The sequence below is a fragment of the Diabrotica undecimpunctata genome, chromosome 1 (assembly GCF_040954645.1).
Source record: "Diabrotica undecimpunctata isolate CICGRU chromosome 1, icDiaUnde3, whole genome shotgun sequence".
Classification (NCBI taxonomy): domain Eukaryota; kingdom Metazoa; phylum Arthropoda; class Insecta; order Coleoptera; family Chrysomelidae; genus Diabrotica; species Diabrotica undecimpunctata.
In genome coordinates, this window is record NC_092803.1 from 58,750,268 (window position 1) to 58,766,413 (window position 16,146).

General features: G+C 34.9%; 1 protein-coding gene across 10 annotated transcripts in view; it reads right to left on the minus strand.

Moving 5' to 3' along the window:
• The window catches only part of LOC140449696 (phosphatidylcholine:ceramide cholinephosphotransferase 2-like), a 302,843-nt gene that overhangs the window by 15,700 nt on the left and 270,997 nt on the right, over positions 1 to 16,146 (minus strand). For all 10 annotated transcript variants that reach the window (XM_072543001.1, XM_072542994.1, XM_072543012.1 and 7 more), the window contains 4 exons: positions 14,713 to 14,925; positions 13,374 to 13,584; positions 9,542 to 9,816; positions 4,133 to 4,308 (listed from right to left, as the gene is read on the minus strand). In XM_072543001.1, the coding sequence (XP_072399102.1) occupies positions 4,133 to 4,308; positions 9,542 to 9,816; positions 13,374 to 13,584; positions 14,713 to 14,925 (875 nt within the window). The remainder of the gene's footprint in view (positions 1 to 4,132; positions 4,309 to 9,541; positions 9,817 to 13,373; positions 13,585 to 14,712; positions 14,926 to 16,146) is intronic.

Below are 16,146 nucleotides of genomic sequence, written 5' to 3' on the forward strand. Positions count from 1 at the left end.
CCTCAACTAACAACCTCGTTCATAGGAGGAAAATATCTTACAACAATTAAAAACTCTAATATCTAAACTTGTATCTGTATATAACTAAATTTTAATAGTAAATAAATGTACTTTTTTCAATAATAAAATACTTTTGTTTTTGCTAAACGCTGTTTTTTTATCCACCCAGTATACACGCTAATCATCGAGCGGCACGTGAAACAAGAAGAGTGGTCGCTATCTTTTTTGAAACATCATTGTGTTGCATACCTAGTCCTCTTTAAAACGAGCTATCGTACGTCTCCCTATTTTAGCTATAGTACGTCTCCACCGTTTAGAAGTTGCTGTGTGAAAGAAGAAGCAGAACAACCTCCACCTTAAATTTTTCTATGCAGCTGCATTGTATTCGTTAAACCTTATCACGTGACATGTCGCGCAACGTTAAGGCGTTTAGTACTTGGCACGTGAAAGAAGAAGAATGGTCGCCATTTTTGTTTTTAATAAATCATTGTGTTTCATGCCAAGTCCTCTTTAAAAGGGGAAATCAATGACATATGACAGGTAGACGAGCTGTCATACGTCGTTTAGGATTAAAAATTAATTTTTTATTATTTTTACAATAAAAATTGTAAAATGTAACGCCCTCTCGTGTAGACTAGCGTCACCATCACGTTCAGCATGATCGTAAACTGTAACGTCACGTACGTCACACGTTCTCTCTCCCACCCATTGATTTTCAATGACGGCACACGTTCTCTCTCGCACTCATTTCCCGCACAGAATCCCCCTATATCATTTACTGACAACCCAATCCTCTTTATTTACCTTTTTTTATTATCTCATGCATAACGTCGTTTTGCATGCTAGAGAATCGTTTCAGGAAAGTCCCGAATCTCAAAGAGCCATATTTTAAACTCTGCCGGTTGCTGAATCCGATAAATCGACTATTTCTTATTACGCTGCGCATCATGCAGTTTTTCCAAAAAACAAATTTTTTAATTCGTTTCTGATCTCCAAAATTCGTACTAGCTTCGACGCCAGGCTATATGACGTTCGAGGTATGTCTCTAAAAGGGTGTTCTATCTTGTCTATTTTACTTAATTGTCGATATTTTCGTTGTTGTTTTCATTTGCGATATAAAGCAAACGTTTTCTTAATATTGTTCTGAAGCTATTTTCTTGTGGCATTTTAAATTAATTTATATTTAAATGGGAATAAGCCACAATTAAAGGTTAAAATACGTTTATTGACGTTTCAATTTCCACTTCGGAAATCGTTCTCAAAATACAAACATTAGTAAATTGTCAATTTACTAATGTTTGTATTTTGAGAACGATTTCCGAAGTGGAAATTGAAACGTCAATAAACGTATTTTAACCTTTAATTGTGGCTTATTCCCATTTAAATATAAATTAAAGCAAACGTATCGACAAATTAACGCAGACAATGAATTTTGTAATTACCAAAGAGTTCTCTGTATTTCGGATTCTTCTACATCTTTGCAAGAATCTTTCCTACGTATACAGTTACGGCACTTCTCCTTCGTCTTATTTCGCTTTAAAAACTCTACAAGAGTTAGCCAATTCGCCAAAACCACACTTTCCTACTGCCTCAGAAGCGCTAAGCTACCTTTTATATATTGACAACGGTTTATTAGGAAGTGATTTTCTTTTATCTATTCGTTCTTTTCAGTTAGGAGCTAGTTCAGTTTTTAAAACTAGATGGTTTTCCGCTAGGCAATGCACCAACAAACATCTCCTTCAAGGATTTGGCTCAGATATTTTATGTTGTTCGTTTGACAAAGAGGAACCTTCCATTATTACTGTGCTAGACCTAAAATGGGATCCTACGTCTGACTTATTTTCTTATTCTTCTCGTTCCTTTGACGAACCTTACACAACGCGGGCTATTCTTTCGGAAATCAGTCTAATTTTTTTTCTACCCTCTTGGTTTTATTTTTCCATATCTTTTTGATAGGCAAACGTCTGTTACAACAGTTGTGGTATCTTAGGATGATAAAACATCTGAACAGGATAAGTTACGTGCTAAATTTCTAGTATCTTCTCTGCACAAGACCATCTATCGCAAAATCGGAGCTTTTGGCAGCCGTATTACTGACTGATCTAGTTTTGTATCGCTGGCTGATCTAGTAACTGATGTCAAAGAGTCTTTCATCCGGTCTTCATGTTTGGTCTGATTCCACGATTGCTTTTACTTGGGTTAATTTTCTATCCATCAAATTACCAATCGTATTATACACACACAAGTACTGAAACCATGTTCTTCTCAGCATTATGTGCCATCTAACCTAAACCCCTCCGATTGTGTTAGTCATGGTTTAACACCGGCACAGTTCTTACAATTTTCACCAAAATGGCATTTTCCCGGCTGTCCTAGAAGAAGTTCTTCTTATATGCGACACCACGTATTCTCGTATCCGACAAAGAGGTCAACGGTATTCTCTTTAACACAGTTTTCCTAGTTAAATCGGTAGAAAAATTCATTTATGATTCGACGCTATTCTTCTTAACTGACGGCATTGTACGCATTGTTAATCTGAGGACCGTTTCAGATGGCATCCAACAATATCCGGTAGATTTTTTCTTAGTTCGTTCTTCATTATTATTTTTATCTTTTCATGTCCATCCTTTACATTTGTACTTTCAGCTGTCCTTAAAAACATTCGTTTTTAGAGGAGGAGAATGTTTGGGAAAGTATTTAGTATGTGTTTACATATTTTGATTTTAATACCTATTATTATTTCATTAAAAATATGACTTTATTTAGTTATACATATATCTATTAATTACTTATAATATATTATCTTATTATAATATGAATTTAGTTATATAATTTAGTTACTTATTCTAAAACTCATATTTTTTTTCGTGACGACGCCATTAAATACGCAACGTTCAATCAACAACAGTATCATATCAGGCAAACCCACTGGTACATAATCAGGAGTACATTACATGAGATCCGGCAAACTGTTAAAACATTTGAACTTCCAACAATTTCTAGAAAAGAAAAAGCTGTCGTCCGAAGATTAAGAATTGCACCAAATACCCGATTCACATATGACTACGAGCCGAAGCCCAATTGACAAATCTACTTAAGTGTAACTGTGAAACACGCGAAACACAGACTGCAACATAAACTTAAGTCAAGTAATAAAGACGTTTTAAACTTACCTGATCAAGGCTTTAACGTAATTGATTTCTTGAAAGACATTCATATTCTAATTATTGTACACAATACTGTTTGTGTTAATGGCCATTGCAGCCGAGACACATTAATTTAAATAAAAATAAAACATAGTATTTGCAATGTTCATTTAAAGATAAAATAACTACTACAAATAAGATGATCATTTTGGATGGCGAAGTAATTGTGAAGAGCAGTGAAGTAACAATAGTTTTTGGTAATAGATCCGTAATAGAGGTAATGGAGAGATAGATGGAGACGCGTGTTAAAGAGTTATGGCGGGATATATGGAAAATATCTGAAAGGGAAATTCTATAGAACTACCAGCTATAATGTACGTAACTGAATTTTTTAAAGTTAAAAAAATGAGAACAACATTTTTCGTAGTCGTAGAAGAATTAAAGCAGGCACTAATGATTACATGAAAGCTATAAACATACATTTACATAAAGAAGGTTCATATCGCAGTCTGGAAAAACACTTGAGGCCAAAAGACTCATTTACGAACAATCTGCACATCATTACAACCTACAACAATACCTATTTTATCAACTTTCTTGGTGTGGTATCTATATGAATTGGTAAAAATGTGTGTAAACAAACGTTTTGAGATGAACATCTAATGCGAAAGGATTAACCAGCTGCTGCCGTGGCAACGAAACTGACGAAACTGCTGACAATATTTAAACAATTTCGATAATAAATAAATATTTTTTAAATAAAGAACATACTGTTTTTTTTTTCTTAAAGAAGGTTGAATATTTTATTTTTGGTTATGCCATATTTATGTCCTTCAATAAATCATCGTTTTATGTATACTTTTATATAAAATAGTTTCGACTGCTAGGCGCAGGTGTCCCGCACGGCTCATCTTTGTTTTTTCAAAATTATACGTTTCAGATACTCAAAACATTTCACACCATAAAATTAAGAATATGCTACTTACTTTTAAAATAGAATTATTCGCTAAGGTATGGTATGTCCAAAACAGTCTGGTAGTAATATAATAAGCAATTATCACATCTATGCTGTAATGTCCGTGAGATAACTCCAACATTATGACTCCCAAACAAGATAATATCCAATACAGCCAATGCACCAAATACAATTTCTTCGGAGTATCTAAAAGGACATTTTTTTAATTAGGATATATAAAGTTTGGTTATTTTAAATGTACAATCGAACAATCGATTTTGGTCGTTTGGATCGTTGAAGTTTTCAATTGTGTCTTTTTTGTAAATTTTTTTATTCTTTTTGTTGTTGTATATTGCAACCGGTAATAACGGGAAGACTACAGAACCACCTAAGATACGCAGATGAAATCGTTCGTCTTAAGAAGAATGGCTAGATTGCATGGTTCAAGATGTACAAGTAAGGAGGGTCACTCCAGAAACCGACTTAAAGCTAACGTAGGGTTTGTATATAAAATTCAGTCCACAGTATTCACAAAAATTCCAATTAAATGGACCCAAAAGTACCGACTGGGCTTTACTTAATAGGAAACTTGGCACAATGATTTTGAACTATTCAAAGAGGTTACTTGATGCTAAACTGGTAGTAATTGGTTGCAAGTAGCAAGCATCGCCTCATATAAATAAAACTGCTCATTAACAGAGTCTCGCTTACCAAGCAAACAACAAATAAATATTAATCGAACTAGAGCTGACTAAAGAACTTCACGGGATATATTTCATTCTCACAAGGACATGTAGTCTTAAGATAACACAGTGTTTTTAATTAAGTGCCTGCGCATGAGGGGTGCGATTGAACGAACAAGCAGACTCAAGAAAAATCTTTGTGGACCCAGAGTAGTTTTGTGACATCACTAAAAACTAAGGTACAATAATGGCTGGAAGCAGTCACCAAAAGAGTGCGACATAATGGCAAATTCATACAAAGAAACTGCAATTGTATTAAACAGTATCGATAAAAGATTCTCTAGCAACCTGACAACTTTTAAAAAGTGAGATTTAAAAACTGTTACAGAAGTTAGAACTGGACATTATCGACTGATAAATCACATGTATAGTTTAGGTAAGTAGAATGAACAGTAGTGATGAAAATGGAAACTGGAAGAAGAAACTGCCATACATATCATTCGCAACTGGTATTTGCTTAGTGATTTGAGGCAACCGTCAACCAAAAATTGTGCCCGAAAAGATCTCATAAGGAAGCTGCTGGCTTTCGTTGAAAGCGCAGGACTTCTTGGTAAAGTTTAATAGAAGGAATGAGAAAGGGTGTGATATAATGAACTTAGACCAAGATCATTTTACCATATTATTGTTTCTTACATTATAAGTAAACAGAGAAAGATAAATAACGGACTACCAGAGGGATCTGTTTTTGTCTCCGCTCTATTCAACCTTTATATATCAGACCTTCCCAAAACTGCTGCAAGGAAATTTGGACAATCTGAGGTTTATCTCTAGTTGTCCAGAATAGATTTGTCCTTTACTTAATAGATGTTTTATCCACTCTGAATGAATACTTAAAAAATGGGAATTCATACCAAACCTAAATAAGGCTGAAACTGCTTCCATCTTAATAACAGGAAGATAAACCGAACAAAACAAAACAAACTTTAGACCGAAAAAAAAAAACATATTGAAAATACCACCTCCAAGCATACACGCTACAACATTATCCAGAAGGTCTATAGAGCTTCGTGAAGAGCTCGGCGATCACATTAATAACTTCAGCTCTGAGCCTGGTACACTCTATGGCCAGACGCTGCGTATCAGTTCGGTTGAATAGCGTCCAATCTAAAAGAAATGAAGCGTTCGTACGAAAATAAAATACAATCGAGAACAACAGTGAACTACCCATCCACTATGATTTACCCCTTCTTCTTATGGTGCCCTATCCAATTAGTGGATGTTGGCGACAATTCTGGCATACTACTCTCGGTCTTGTGTGGCTCTAAAGAGTGCATGGGCATCGAGATTTGTCCAATCCCTTATGTTTTTAAGCCATGAGTATTTCTTTCTTCCGATGCCCCGTTTTCCTTCTATCTTCCTTTCCATAATAAGTTTTAAGAACTGGTACTTGGAATTTCGAAATATATGACCCAGATAAGCAGTTTTTCTTCTTTTTATTATTGGCAGCAATTCACGTTCTCTGTCCATTCGATTTAATACTTCGACATTTGTTGTGTGATCTGTCCAGGGATCTGTACTACTTACCTGTAAGTAGTCTTCTAAATATCCACATTTTAAAGGCCTCCAATCGGTTCATCACATTGGCCTTTATGGTCCAGGTTTCTACACCATATAGCAGTATGGAGTAAATGTAACATTTTACAAAGCGATATCGAAGCGTTAAGTTAAGGCTGCTGTTGCTTAGCAAGGTTCTCATATTAGTAAATGCTGTTCTGGCTTGCTCAATCCTGCTACGTATCTTTATGTCTGGATCTAGATCTTCAGTTATCCAACTACCGAGATATCTGAACTTGGGGACCTTTTGGATGTTCTTATTGTTTACTCTTATATTTAATTGCATATTTCGTTTTCTGCTAACCACCATTACCTTCGTCTTATCTGTATTAATCTTCGAGCCCAGTCATTCTCCTTCAGTGTTTATTCTATCTATTAGTCGTAGCGCTTCTTGGCTATCGGCTATTATGACTGTATCATCAGCATAGCGAAGATTACTAACAGTCTGTCCGTTGATTTTGATTCCATCTTCAGTGTCACTTAAGGCTCTATCGAAAATCGTTTGAGAGTAAAGATTAAAAAGGAGGGGTGACAAAACACAACCTTGTCGTACACCTTTTTCGATTAAGAAATATGATATAGATTCCAGTCCTACTCTCACAGATGCCACTTGATTCATATAAAGGTTCTTCATGATTTTAAGGTCATTCTCATCTATCGAACGTTCCTGGAGCAATCTTACTAATTCTGAATGATTAACACAATCGAACGCTTTCTGGTAATCTATAAAGCATATGAAGATATTTTTTTGCTGATCTCTGCATTTCTGAAGTAGAACAGGTAAGCTATAAAGTGCTTCTCTTGTGCCAAATCCCTGTCTGAAACCGAACTGTGTGGGGCTAATGTCTCTTTCACATATGTTGTATATTATTGTGTGAATTATCTTTAAGAAGAGTTTTAGGACCTGGCTCAATAAGCTGATCATTCGGAATTGGTCGCAACTATTAGCGTTTGGAAACTCTGAGTCTGGAATAAACATAAAAATATGGAGCACCCTTAAAATTGGTACGTGGAATGTTCGAGGATTACTGGAACCCGGAAAATTGGATGTAGTGGAAAACGAGATACACAATTATGCCATTGTAGGTCTATCTGAAACCCACTGGAAGGATAAAGGACATTATACGTCAAAAAATGGCAATGATATTTATTTCTCCGGCAATGATAAAGAATCTCGGAATGGCGTAGCAGTGAAAGTAAATAATGCCATTAAAACCTCCGTAAAAGAATACATAACCGTCAGCGATCGGATAATTGTTGTCAGAATGAATGCCAGTCCAGTTAATCTTAATGTAGTACAAATATATGCCCCAACAAGCGAAGCTCACGATGAAGAGATCGAAACATTTTATAGTACGTTGGAGCAGACGCTTAGGAAGCTTCCAAATAGAGAAATCACAGCAGTCGTAGGCGATTTCAACGCTAAAATTGGTGTAACTACAGAAGATCATTACTTGCGAGAGACCGTCGGATTATATGGACTTGGCCAAAGAAATGACAGAGGAGAACGCTTGCTACACTTTTGTATAGACAACAACCTGTTTGTTACTAATACAGGCTTTCAACATCACCCAAGACGACTATACACTTGGATATCACCAGGAAATAGATACAGAAATCAGATAGATTTTATACTGGTAAAAACCCGTTGGAGGAGCGACCATCAATTTTTATCAGCTGAATTCCGCATGAAGTTAAGAAACAGTCCAAAAACAGGAAATACAACAACTAAATGGCATCTAAGATATAACGATCCGTACAAAAAAGCCGCAACGCAAAAGCTATGTGACCTCAAACAATCATTAAATCCAGAAGAGTCCTCAAATAGCATATGGACAAAAACAAAATTCATATTGCATAATGCTGCGAAAAACATTAAGAGTGATAGAGAAGAAAGAAGGAAACAATGGATAACAGACTAAGTGGACGTGGACTAAAGTACAGGAGAGGAAGTGCTTAAAAGCCACAGGACTGAACAGTGAAAGTGACAAAAAGGCCTATAAAGCGCTGAACGGTCAAATAAAACGACTCTGCAAAAAGGACAAGAACACACACTTGAACAAAATCTGCATGGAAATAGAAGGGCATAAAACCAAAACTGAAACCAGAGACATGTTTAAAAAAATAAAGCAGATGACACGTTCCTTTACACCAAACTACCTTGCTATCAAAGATGATAACGGAACTCTACTCACTTCTAAAAAAGATATTTTACACAGATGGAAAGAATACTGTGGACGACTGATGATGGAGGAAAGCACAGACGCCTCATCACAACAAGAAGATGACAGTTTGGCGACGGAACCTGACGTACTCAAAAGTGAAGTTGAAGCAGCAATTATGAGGCAAAAAAGTCAGAAAGCTGCCGGTCCAGATAACATACCTATTGAAATGATTTGGGCCCTAGATGACGTTGGAGTGGATATAATACATCAAATTTGTCAAAGAGTGTGGGAGACAGGTAAATGGCCTGAGGACAGGACACAATCACTATATATTCCCATACATAAAAAGAGAGCGAAAGATTTATGTAGCAACCTGAAAATGAAGTAAAACAATTGTACAGAGAGATTAAGGAGTTAATGAAACTGATCAAGAACGAACAGACACTTATAATCATGGGAGATTTCAATGCGAAGGTAGGGCGAGGACGTGTTGAAGATGTCGTGGGTGACTTTGTCTTAGGAGATCGAAACGAGAGAGGTGATATGCTAATCCAGTTCTGTCAAGAAGAAAAATTAGTCATTGCGAATACCTAGTACAAACTGCCACCTCGGAGACTCTTCACCTGGCAGTTTTCACAACATACGCATGACAACATCGTAAGAAATCAAATTGCTTTTTTATTGATTAATCAGAGATACAAAAATGGATTGCAAGGAGTAAAAACGTACCCCGGACTAGATATCGGATCTGATCATAATCCCTTAGTAGGAAAATTGAAAATTAAGCTTAAGAAAATTAAAAGAAAATCCATCACGAAACCTACCCTGGCGTCTTTTTTTCCCTCATCATATATGAAAGAGCCCGAGTAGAATTAGGACGGGATAAGGTATCTGTGCAGAAAATCTATATAAGTGGGGAGAACTCCCGATACCAAACTGCAATTTTACAAAAATTATAAACTATAAATATCTACTTACATTCCGATATGAGTAGAAAAGTAAACGTCAACATGACAGTATGTCCACTGTAAATAAAGTCGCCGCAGTAGACGTGCTGACCGTTCACCGACAATCCCATACCGGACATAAGTTTCGCCACTCTCTTGACTATCATCAGTGGCGAGGTTTCGTTTGATTTCGGTGAACATGGATAGTTTCTATTCGACATAGGCAATACGGTTACGTACATTGTAATGGCTCGGTACAAATACAACAATGACATTAACAAAAATATTCTTCTAAATACGATAAATCTGAAACAGAATAAAATGTATGATTACATATTGTAAACAACTCTACTCAATATCAATTTTCCAAGGCATATTACGAAAGTTTAAAAAAATCATAATAAAGTATAAGGGACGAGAATTAAATTTATTTAAATTATACTTATATCTACATATTCTATCTCTAGGAACGAAAATTCTTAAGATACCTCTAGTTTGGGACAACTTTGGGGAATTACCTGCTTTCGAAGTTATAACCTGTATCGTACTTTCTTCTGAGCAGGTTTTGTGATTCCCGCATAATGACAAGAAGCAATTCAACTTCAAATTTCTTTTTTGATTTGTATTTCACTTGCATTAAAATAATTACATTTTACCTTTTAGTTATTAGAGGGAGAACATAAAATAATTTTCGTCAGCATAATGACGCGTTTGTTACATGAGAAACGATTTTGGTGTAAAATGTAGCAAGTTCGAGGAATTCTTCCCACTTGATCTTGAGTTTATTTCGAATATTTATGCCTTTTAGGATAATGAAATCATCAATATATGATATTCGTTACCACATTTTCAATCAACCTGTTTGTACTTATCCTACTCACTGCTTTTGGTAAATATTCATTGTTTTTTTTTGGAGATTAGGGTACATACCCGCATAACTAGAAATTTGTACCCAGGGATTACACTATTTTCGTCCAGGGCATAAACAGTACAAGGTAGATCTCTAATTGATTAGGTACATACGTCAAAAAGCAGGACATAAAATAATAAATAAACAAAAGGATATGTCATATTTGAATTCTTGTTGTTCTGACGAATGATAATAAAAAATTGTAAATGTGTTTTCTATTTAAAACAATCAGATAAATTACGTTATATCGACGTCTAACTGTAAAAGAGATTTGAGTTCATTGTATAAAGAAAGAAGTTCATTGCATTGAGCCCTCTATTTTGTACAGTCAAAATTTGGTCTAGGTCTGCGATTTTTTTATGTCTCACAAAGATTATTTTCGAGTATTTTGATTTACTTGATAAAATGCGTCACCTTACTTCATTGTGTATGATTTCAAAAAATCTGTATGATACTGCAGGCTAGCTTAGTACAGGGGTACATACCATAAGCATGGAGACTAATAAGGGTGGCTTTTATACCTAAACATGGCAAAATCGGACAGGAAAAAGCTAAGTCCCTACGGCCGATAAGTCTGATGTAATTTTTACGAAAGACTCTAGAAAAACGGAACTGCACTATCTCGTACAGAGGGTAGAGTAACAAGAGGGTTAAATAAACAAAACAAGCTGCAAATGGATAGACTGCATGCTGAGGAGCCGTGTGATATACGAAAACTTCGGGGAATACATTAGCAATCTTTGCGGTTCGCTTTTTGGCCGATATCTCGGTTTTGCGGGGGTGCGTTTTGAGCTGGGAGATGATGAAGTAGCTTTTGGGGGTTGGTTAATATATCAATCAACAGTAATGAATAAACAACAGTTTTTTTTCTTTCCGTAATAAATTAGCAATTACCGAAAAACTCACGTCTACTGCTTCCACCTTCGTAAACGAGACGCTCCCAGGAACACTGTACTTCTCCTAAATACCAGGGAGATACTTTGGATCGCACGTTGTCATTCAAACCATTTCTTCTTCTTCTTCCTTCTTATATGTAGGCTTTAAAGCCTGTTTCTTCATCAATATTAGCCTCCTAAATTGTTTAAATTATCACCATCTTTTTCTTGGTCTGTCAATATTTGTTCGTCCATTTGGTGACTTATCTCGTGCTATTCGTACTATACTATCCTCTGCCATTCTACTAATGCGTTCGTTCCACTCCTGTTTCCGTTTTGTCATCCATCCATTTATATCTCCTATATTGCATGCTCTTCTTATGTTTTCGCTTCTCTCCCTATCCAATAGACTTTTCCCTGATATTCGTCGGAGTATTTTCATCTCTGTTGTTTCTAGTAGTCGTCTCGTTTTATATGTGTCAGGTTAAAGATGTGTGTTAATCTTTGGAGCTCGTCTTCTGTCTCGGCAATTAATGCGGCGTCGTCTGCATAACATAATATTTGGATCTCTTTGTTCCCCATTCTGTAACCATGACCTTTACTTACTGCTTGTATTATATTAAAGAGAAGTGGGCTTAACGAGTCACCCTGTCTGACTCCGCTTTGTACTGATATACACTGTGTTAGTTTTCCATTTATCTTTGTCTATCTTTGTCTGTATTCGATTATGGAAGTAGATGTATTTGATTATGGAAGTAGATGTTTTCGATGGTTTGTATAATATTGATTGGTATGTTTCTTTTATACAGTAAGTATAAGACGTCTTCGACTTGGATTCGATCGAAAGCCTTTGTCAGGTCTATAAAATATAGATATGCTGGTTTATAGTACTCGATGGCCTTTTCTGTGATTTGACATTCATTCAAACAACATTGTTTTAAACTAAAGGGTAAACTGACAGCCAGGAACAATATTATCCGCAAGATTGTAAACCAAAAATTATGTGCACATACTTCCAGCCTTAGGACGTCGACGCTTTCCCTCTGTATTTGTACTGCCGAATATGCACCGACGGTATGTTAAGCATCAGCACATCGCAGATGTAGCTATCCATGAGTCAGTAAGAATTATCAGTGGCTAAAGATGTGGAACGAAAGAAGCAAACTCTAGATTCGCGATATCCACTACACGATTACCACCCTACCGCACGAAGACTCAAATCGAAAAAAGCATTCTGGCCAGATTAACATATATGCAAAATACCCCAGAAAAAACTAGTCTTGTCCAATAAGAGCGAGCTGTTACTCGCCATCTGAAAACGTGGGAGGAACTTTGGTCTAGTAGCCATTTTTCTTACTAGGTGTGGAGGACTCTATGAGTTGAAGTGTCCAATTTTAAAACCAACATGGAGAAATGGGGACTGTTATCTGCCGACTCCTATTCTATGTAAATGTTAGAGCGGTACAAGATTCAACACATCTACTTAGTTATCCTCTTAGTGTAACCGGGTTCTACTAAATTCTACCGAGGAATTTGCAACGCAGTTGGTTGCATTTAACAAAATAAGAGTAGCTTCTTTAATTTTTCTGTTTTTCATATCTGTTTCCTTCAGGACTATAGATGAATCGTTCCATTGCATTCTATGTTAATTTTCCCATGCGTGTTCACATATTTGAGATCTGTTAAATTATCTATTTTTGATATAAGATTGATATTCACTTATTCTAACATGGTACTGATGTATCACCAAATGAAAGTTTTTGCATTTATAAGGTATTTTAATAATAAAATCATTGGTTCTTTGTGTGTGTTGATTTTCTATAGTCTCATATACAGTACCCTTCTTTGAGATTAAAATATCCAGGAATGGTAATGTGTTATTGTATTCCTTTCCCAAGGTAAATTATATTGACTTTTCCTTATCGTTTATATTCATAAGAAATATGTTTGTATTTACTAGTATCTTGACCAAATATATAATATATATATATATATATATATATATATATATATATATATATATATATATAAATGAAGTACTTAATCTAGAATAAGGATAAAACAAACTATGTACTTACCTATGTTTGTGAAATATCATAGCTATCAAACTAGTATTTACAGAAAATATAATTATATATTCTGATACATCTAACGCCCAATTATAAGCAGGTACATTGTCGAGGAACACATCTGGAAGAGGTCCGTAGACCTCTTTATCGGGTACACGTTCGTGTACTAGACTGAGTGACGTGAGGGTTAAAACAAAACTAAAAAACATTACTATTGCAGCTAAAACAAAAAAAAATTACTTCAGTCTATATTTCTGAAATCAAGTAAAATAAAATCAAATAAAAATTAATAATGGTAAATGTTGTATAAGTTGGTTAGTGTTGGAAAAGGGGAAAGTAGAAAAAAAAACGATCCTACTACAAAGCAAAAAATATGTCAAAATTAAACCAACAAACCAACCAGTGCAGACATACAAAAAGATGGGAACTAGAGGAAGACGATATTGACAAAGAAGATAGTCATTAAACTGCTAACAAGAAAATTTTAACACAGTGTTTCACGTAGAAGGGATATTAGATATCTGAAAAAAAAAAAAAAAAAAAAAAAAAAAAAAAAAAAAAAAAAAAAAAAAAGGAATTGGCAGATGATGATCTGTCAGATGATTCTGTCAGCTAGAAGGAAAAACAGCAGATCACATTTTATGTAAATGTGACAGCTTGAAAAATGTGAGGTTCTTTATATTAGGTGAAGAAAACTACTGGCAAAGAGCTACATGGAAAGTTCAGCCTCGAAGTTTTACCTTTTAAAAATGGTCAGGCTAAAGAATGTAATCTAGGGTTAGAGGACCACAATAGATCTAAAAAGGTCCCAGTGGAATCGGCCAAAAGCCACCTCATTAAATCTATCTATCTATCAATATATCTTCTTACATCGAAAGTTACTATTTTTGAAGTTATTTGTGGAGTCAGTTGTGGTGTAACGTTGACGGTTAGTCCCATTTATTGTCAAACTAAGCAAAGGCTGCTAAGAAAAAAAAATAGTATTTGAAAACTGTCCAACTTATATTGGTGGTGACCACCGTATTATTTGTATTGTTTTTAGCTTAGTTATATCAAGATTAACTAGTTAAATATTTTTTATACATCTAAAGATGATTAATTTTAACTACCTAGTACAAAAATGTCTTGTTATTATTCAAATAAGATAACGTTATTCAAATCATCCATATTGTATATTTTTGTCAAAGCAAAGCAACCGATTGAATTGAAAAAAAAATTTTCCTGAATGGTCTTAAGATGACTAATACTAAACAGGAAAAATAGCGTTCAAGAAAAATGTGATATGATTAGGTATTTCAAACGAGAAATAATGTATTACTAAACTCATGAAAAGTCACATAGTACTTACCTAATAACGTCTTGCATCTCTCTTGTGGAAACCTTGGCTCCTCCCTTACGGGAGGCGGCAAATCTATAGATATATGTCCGTTTCGCTCACTACTTTTTTGTACAATTTCTTCTTCGTCATAATATTCGTTACTGTTCGTGCTATGCGCACTGTGCCCCCATTTATCGCTCTTATTCGGGTTCGGTAGTAATGGTTGTCTCTGGTAGAGATCTCCTAAAAAAAATGTAAATGTAAGAAGCAAAATATTATTGGTGGTCCTTTGATATGGGAAGAAGCGGTTCTTACAAGAAACAACGAGGATAACTTTCAATATGTTTATCTGACATACTTAACATTACGTTAAATCCTATGAAAGACGTATAATGATGATATCCAAAAGCCCTAATAGGCGGAACCAAAAGGCTAACGAATATATAATTAATCATTACATTTAAAAATATGATAATATTCTACAAAAATGTTCAATGTACTAATAGATGAAGTATATAATAAAAAAACATTGTTACGAACATGCATTCGGCGTGGCCCATGTAATGGTTGCATCTCGAAAGAGACCAGAAGCTTCCAGATGAATCGAGCGCGGGAGGGATCGACCCGTCAAACAAAAGAATTACTAGACTACTCCAGAATATTCTAGTATATATATATATATATATATATATATATATATATATATATATATAAAAGTAACGATGATTGAAGAGTTTAGTTGATAAGATATAATCGTGCTGTAAACTTATAAATAAATATATTTATATAAATTAGAACCGCTCGTTTAATTTAAAAACGGTACAATATACATAAGAAACAGTGAGTAATTGCAAACAGTTCAACCTGATGTATGGCAATGTTCATTAGAATTTGTTAAAATACCGAAAACGTCAATTTTTATTCCGTTTATTTTAAAGGGTCCATTTTAACGAAATAGACGTAAGTAATTTATCAACTCTTTCTATATTAACTCATTTTTATGAAAAAGTTTTAATTTATTGAAAGTGTTACACATTTTAAAAATTAAACGCAAAGCCTATGTTTCGATAATGTGTTAGTTGGTTTTTAAAGCAAAAACTACATATCTTTGGACAACTTTTGACGTCTTTTCTCAATTATTTTTTGTCGTACAGTGGTTAGTAAAGCCGGGTACACACATGTCAGTAAATTGGGAAAGTAGCTGACATGCCTGTTAACTGGCAAGCACAAAACACATTTGCTAGTAATTGGCATGCCGGTAGGTCGCTTGCCTATACTGACAAGGCAAAAAAAGCAGCACAGATTTTTACACATGCCAGTGATAGTAAACATTCGAGTGGTTTTCATCTGAAACTAAAGTACTTATTTTGTAATTAAAAGTTTTTGAGTTTTCAACAAAAAAAGGGATCCATGGAAGGTATTCGGAATGAATTCAACAAGCAAATATTGCTGATGACTACGGAT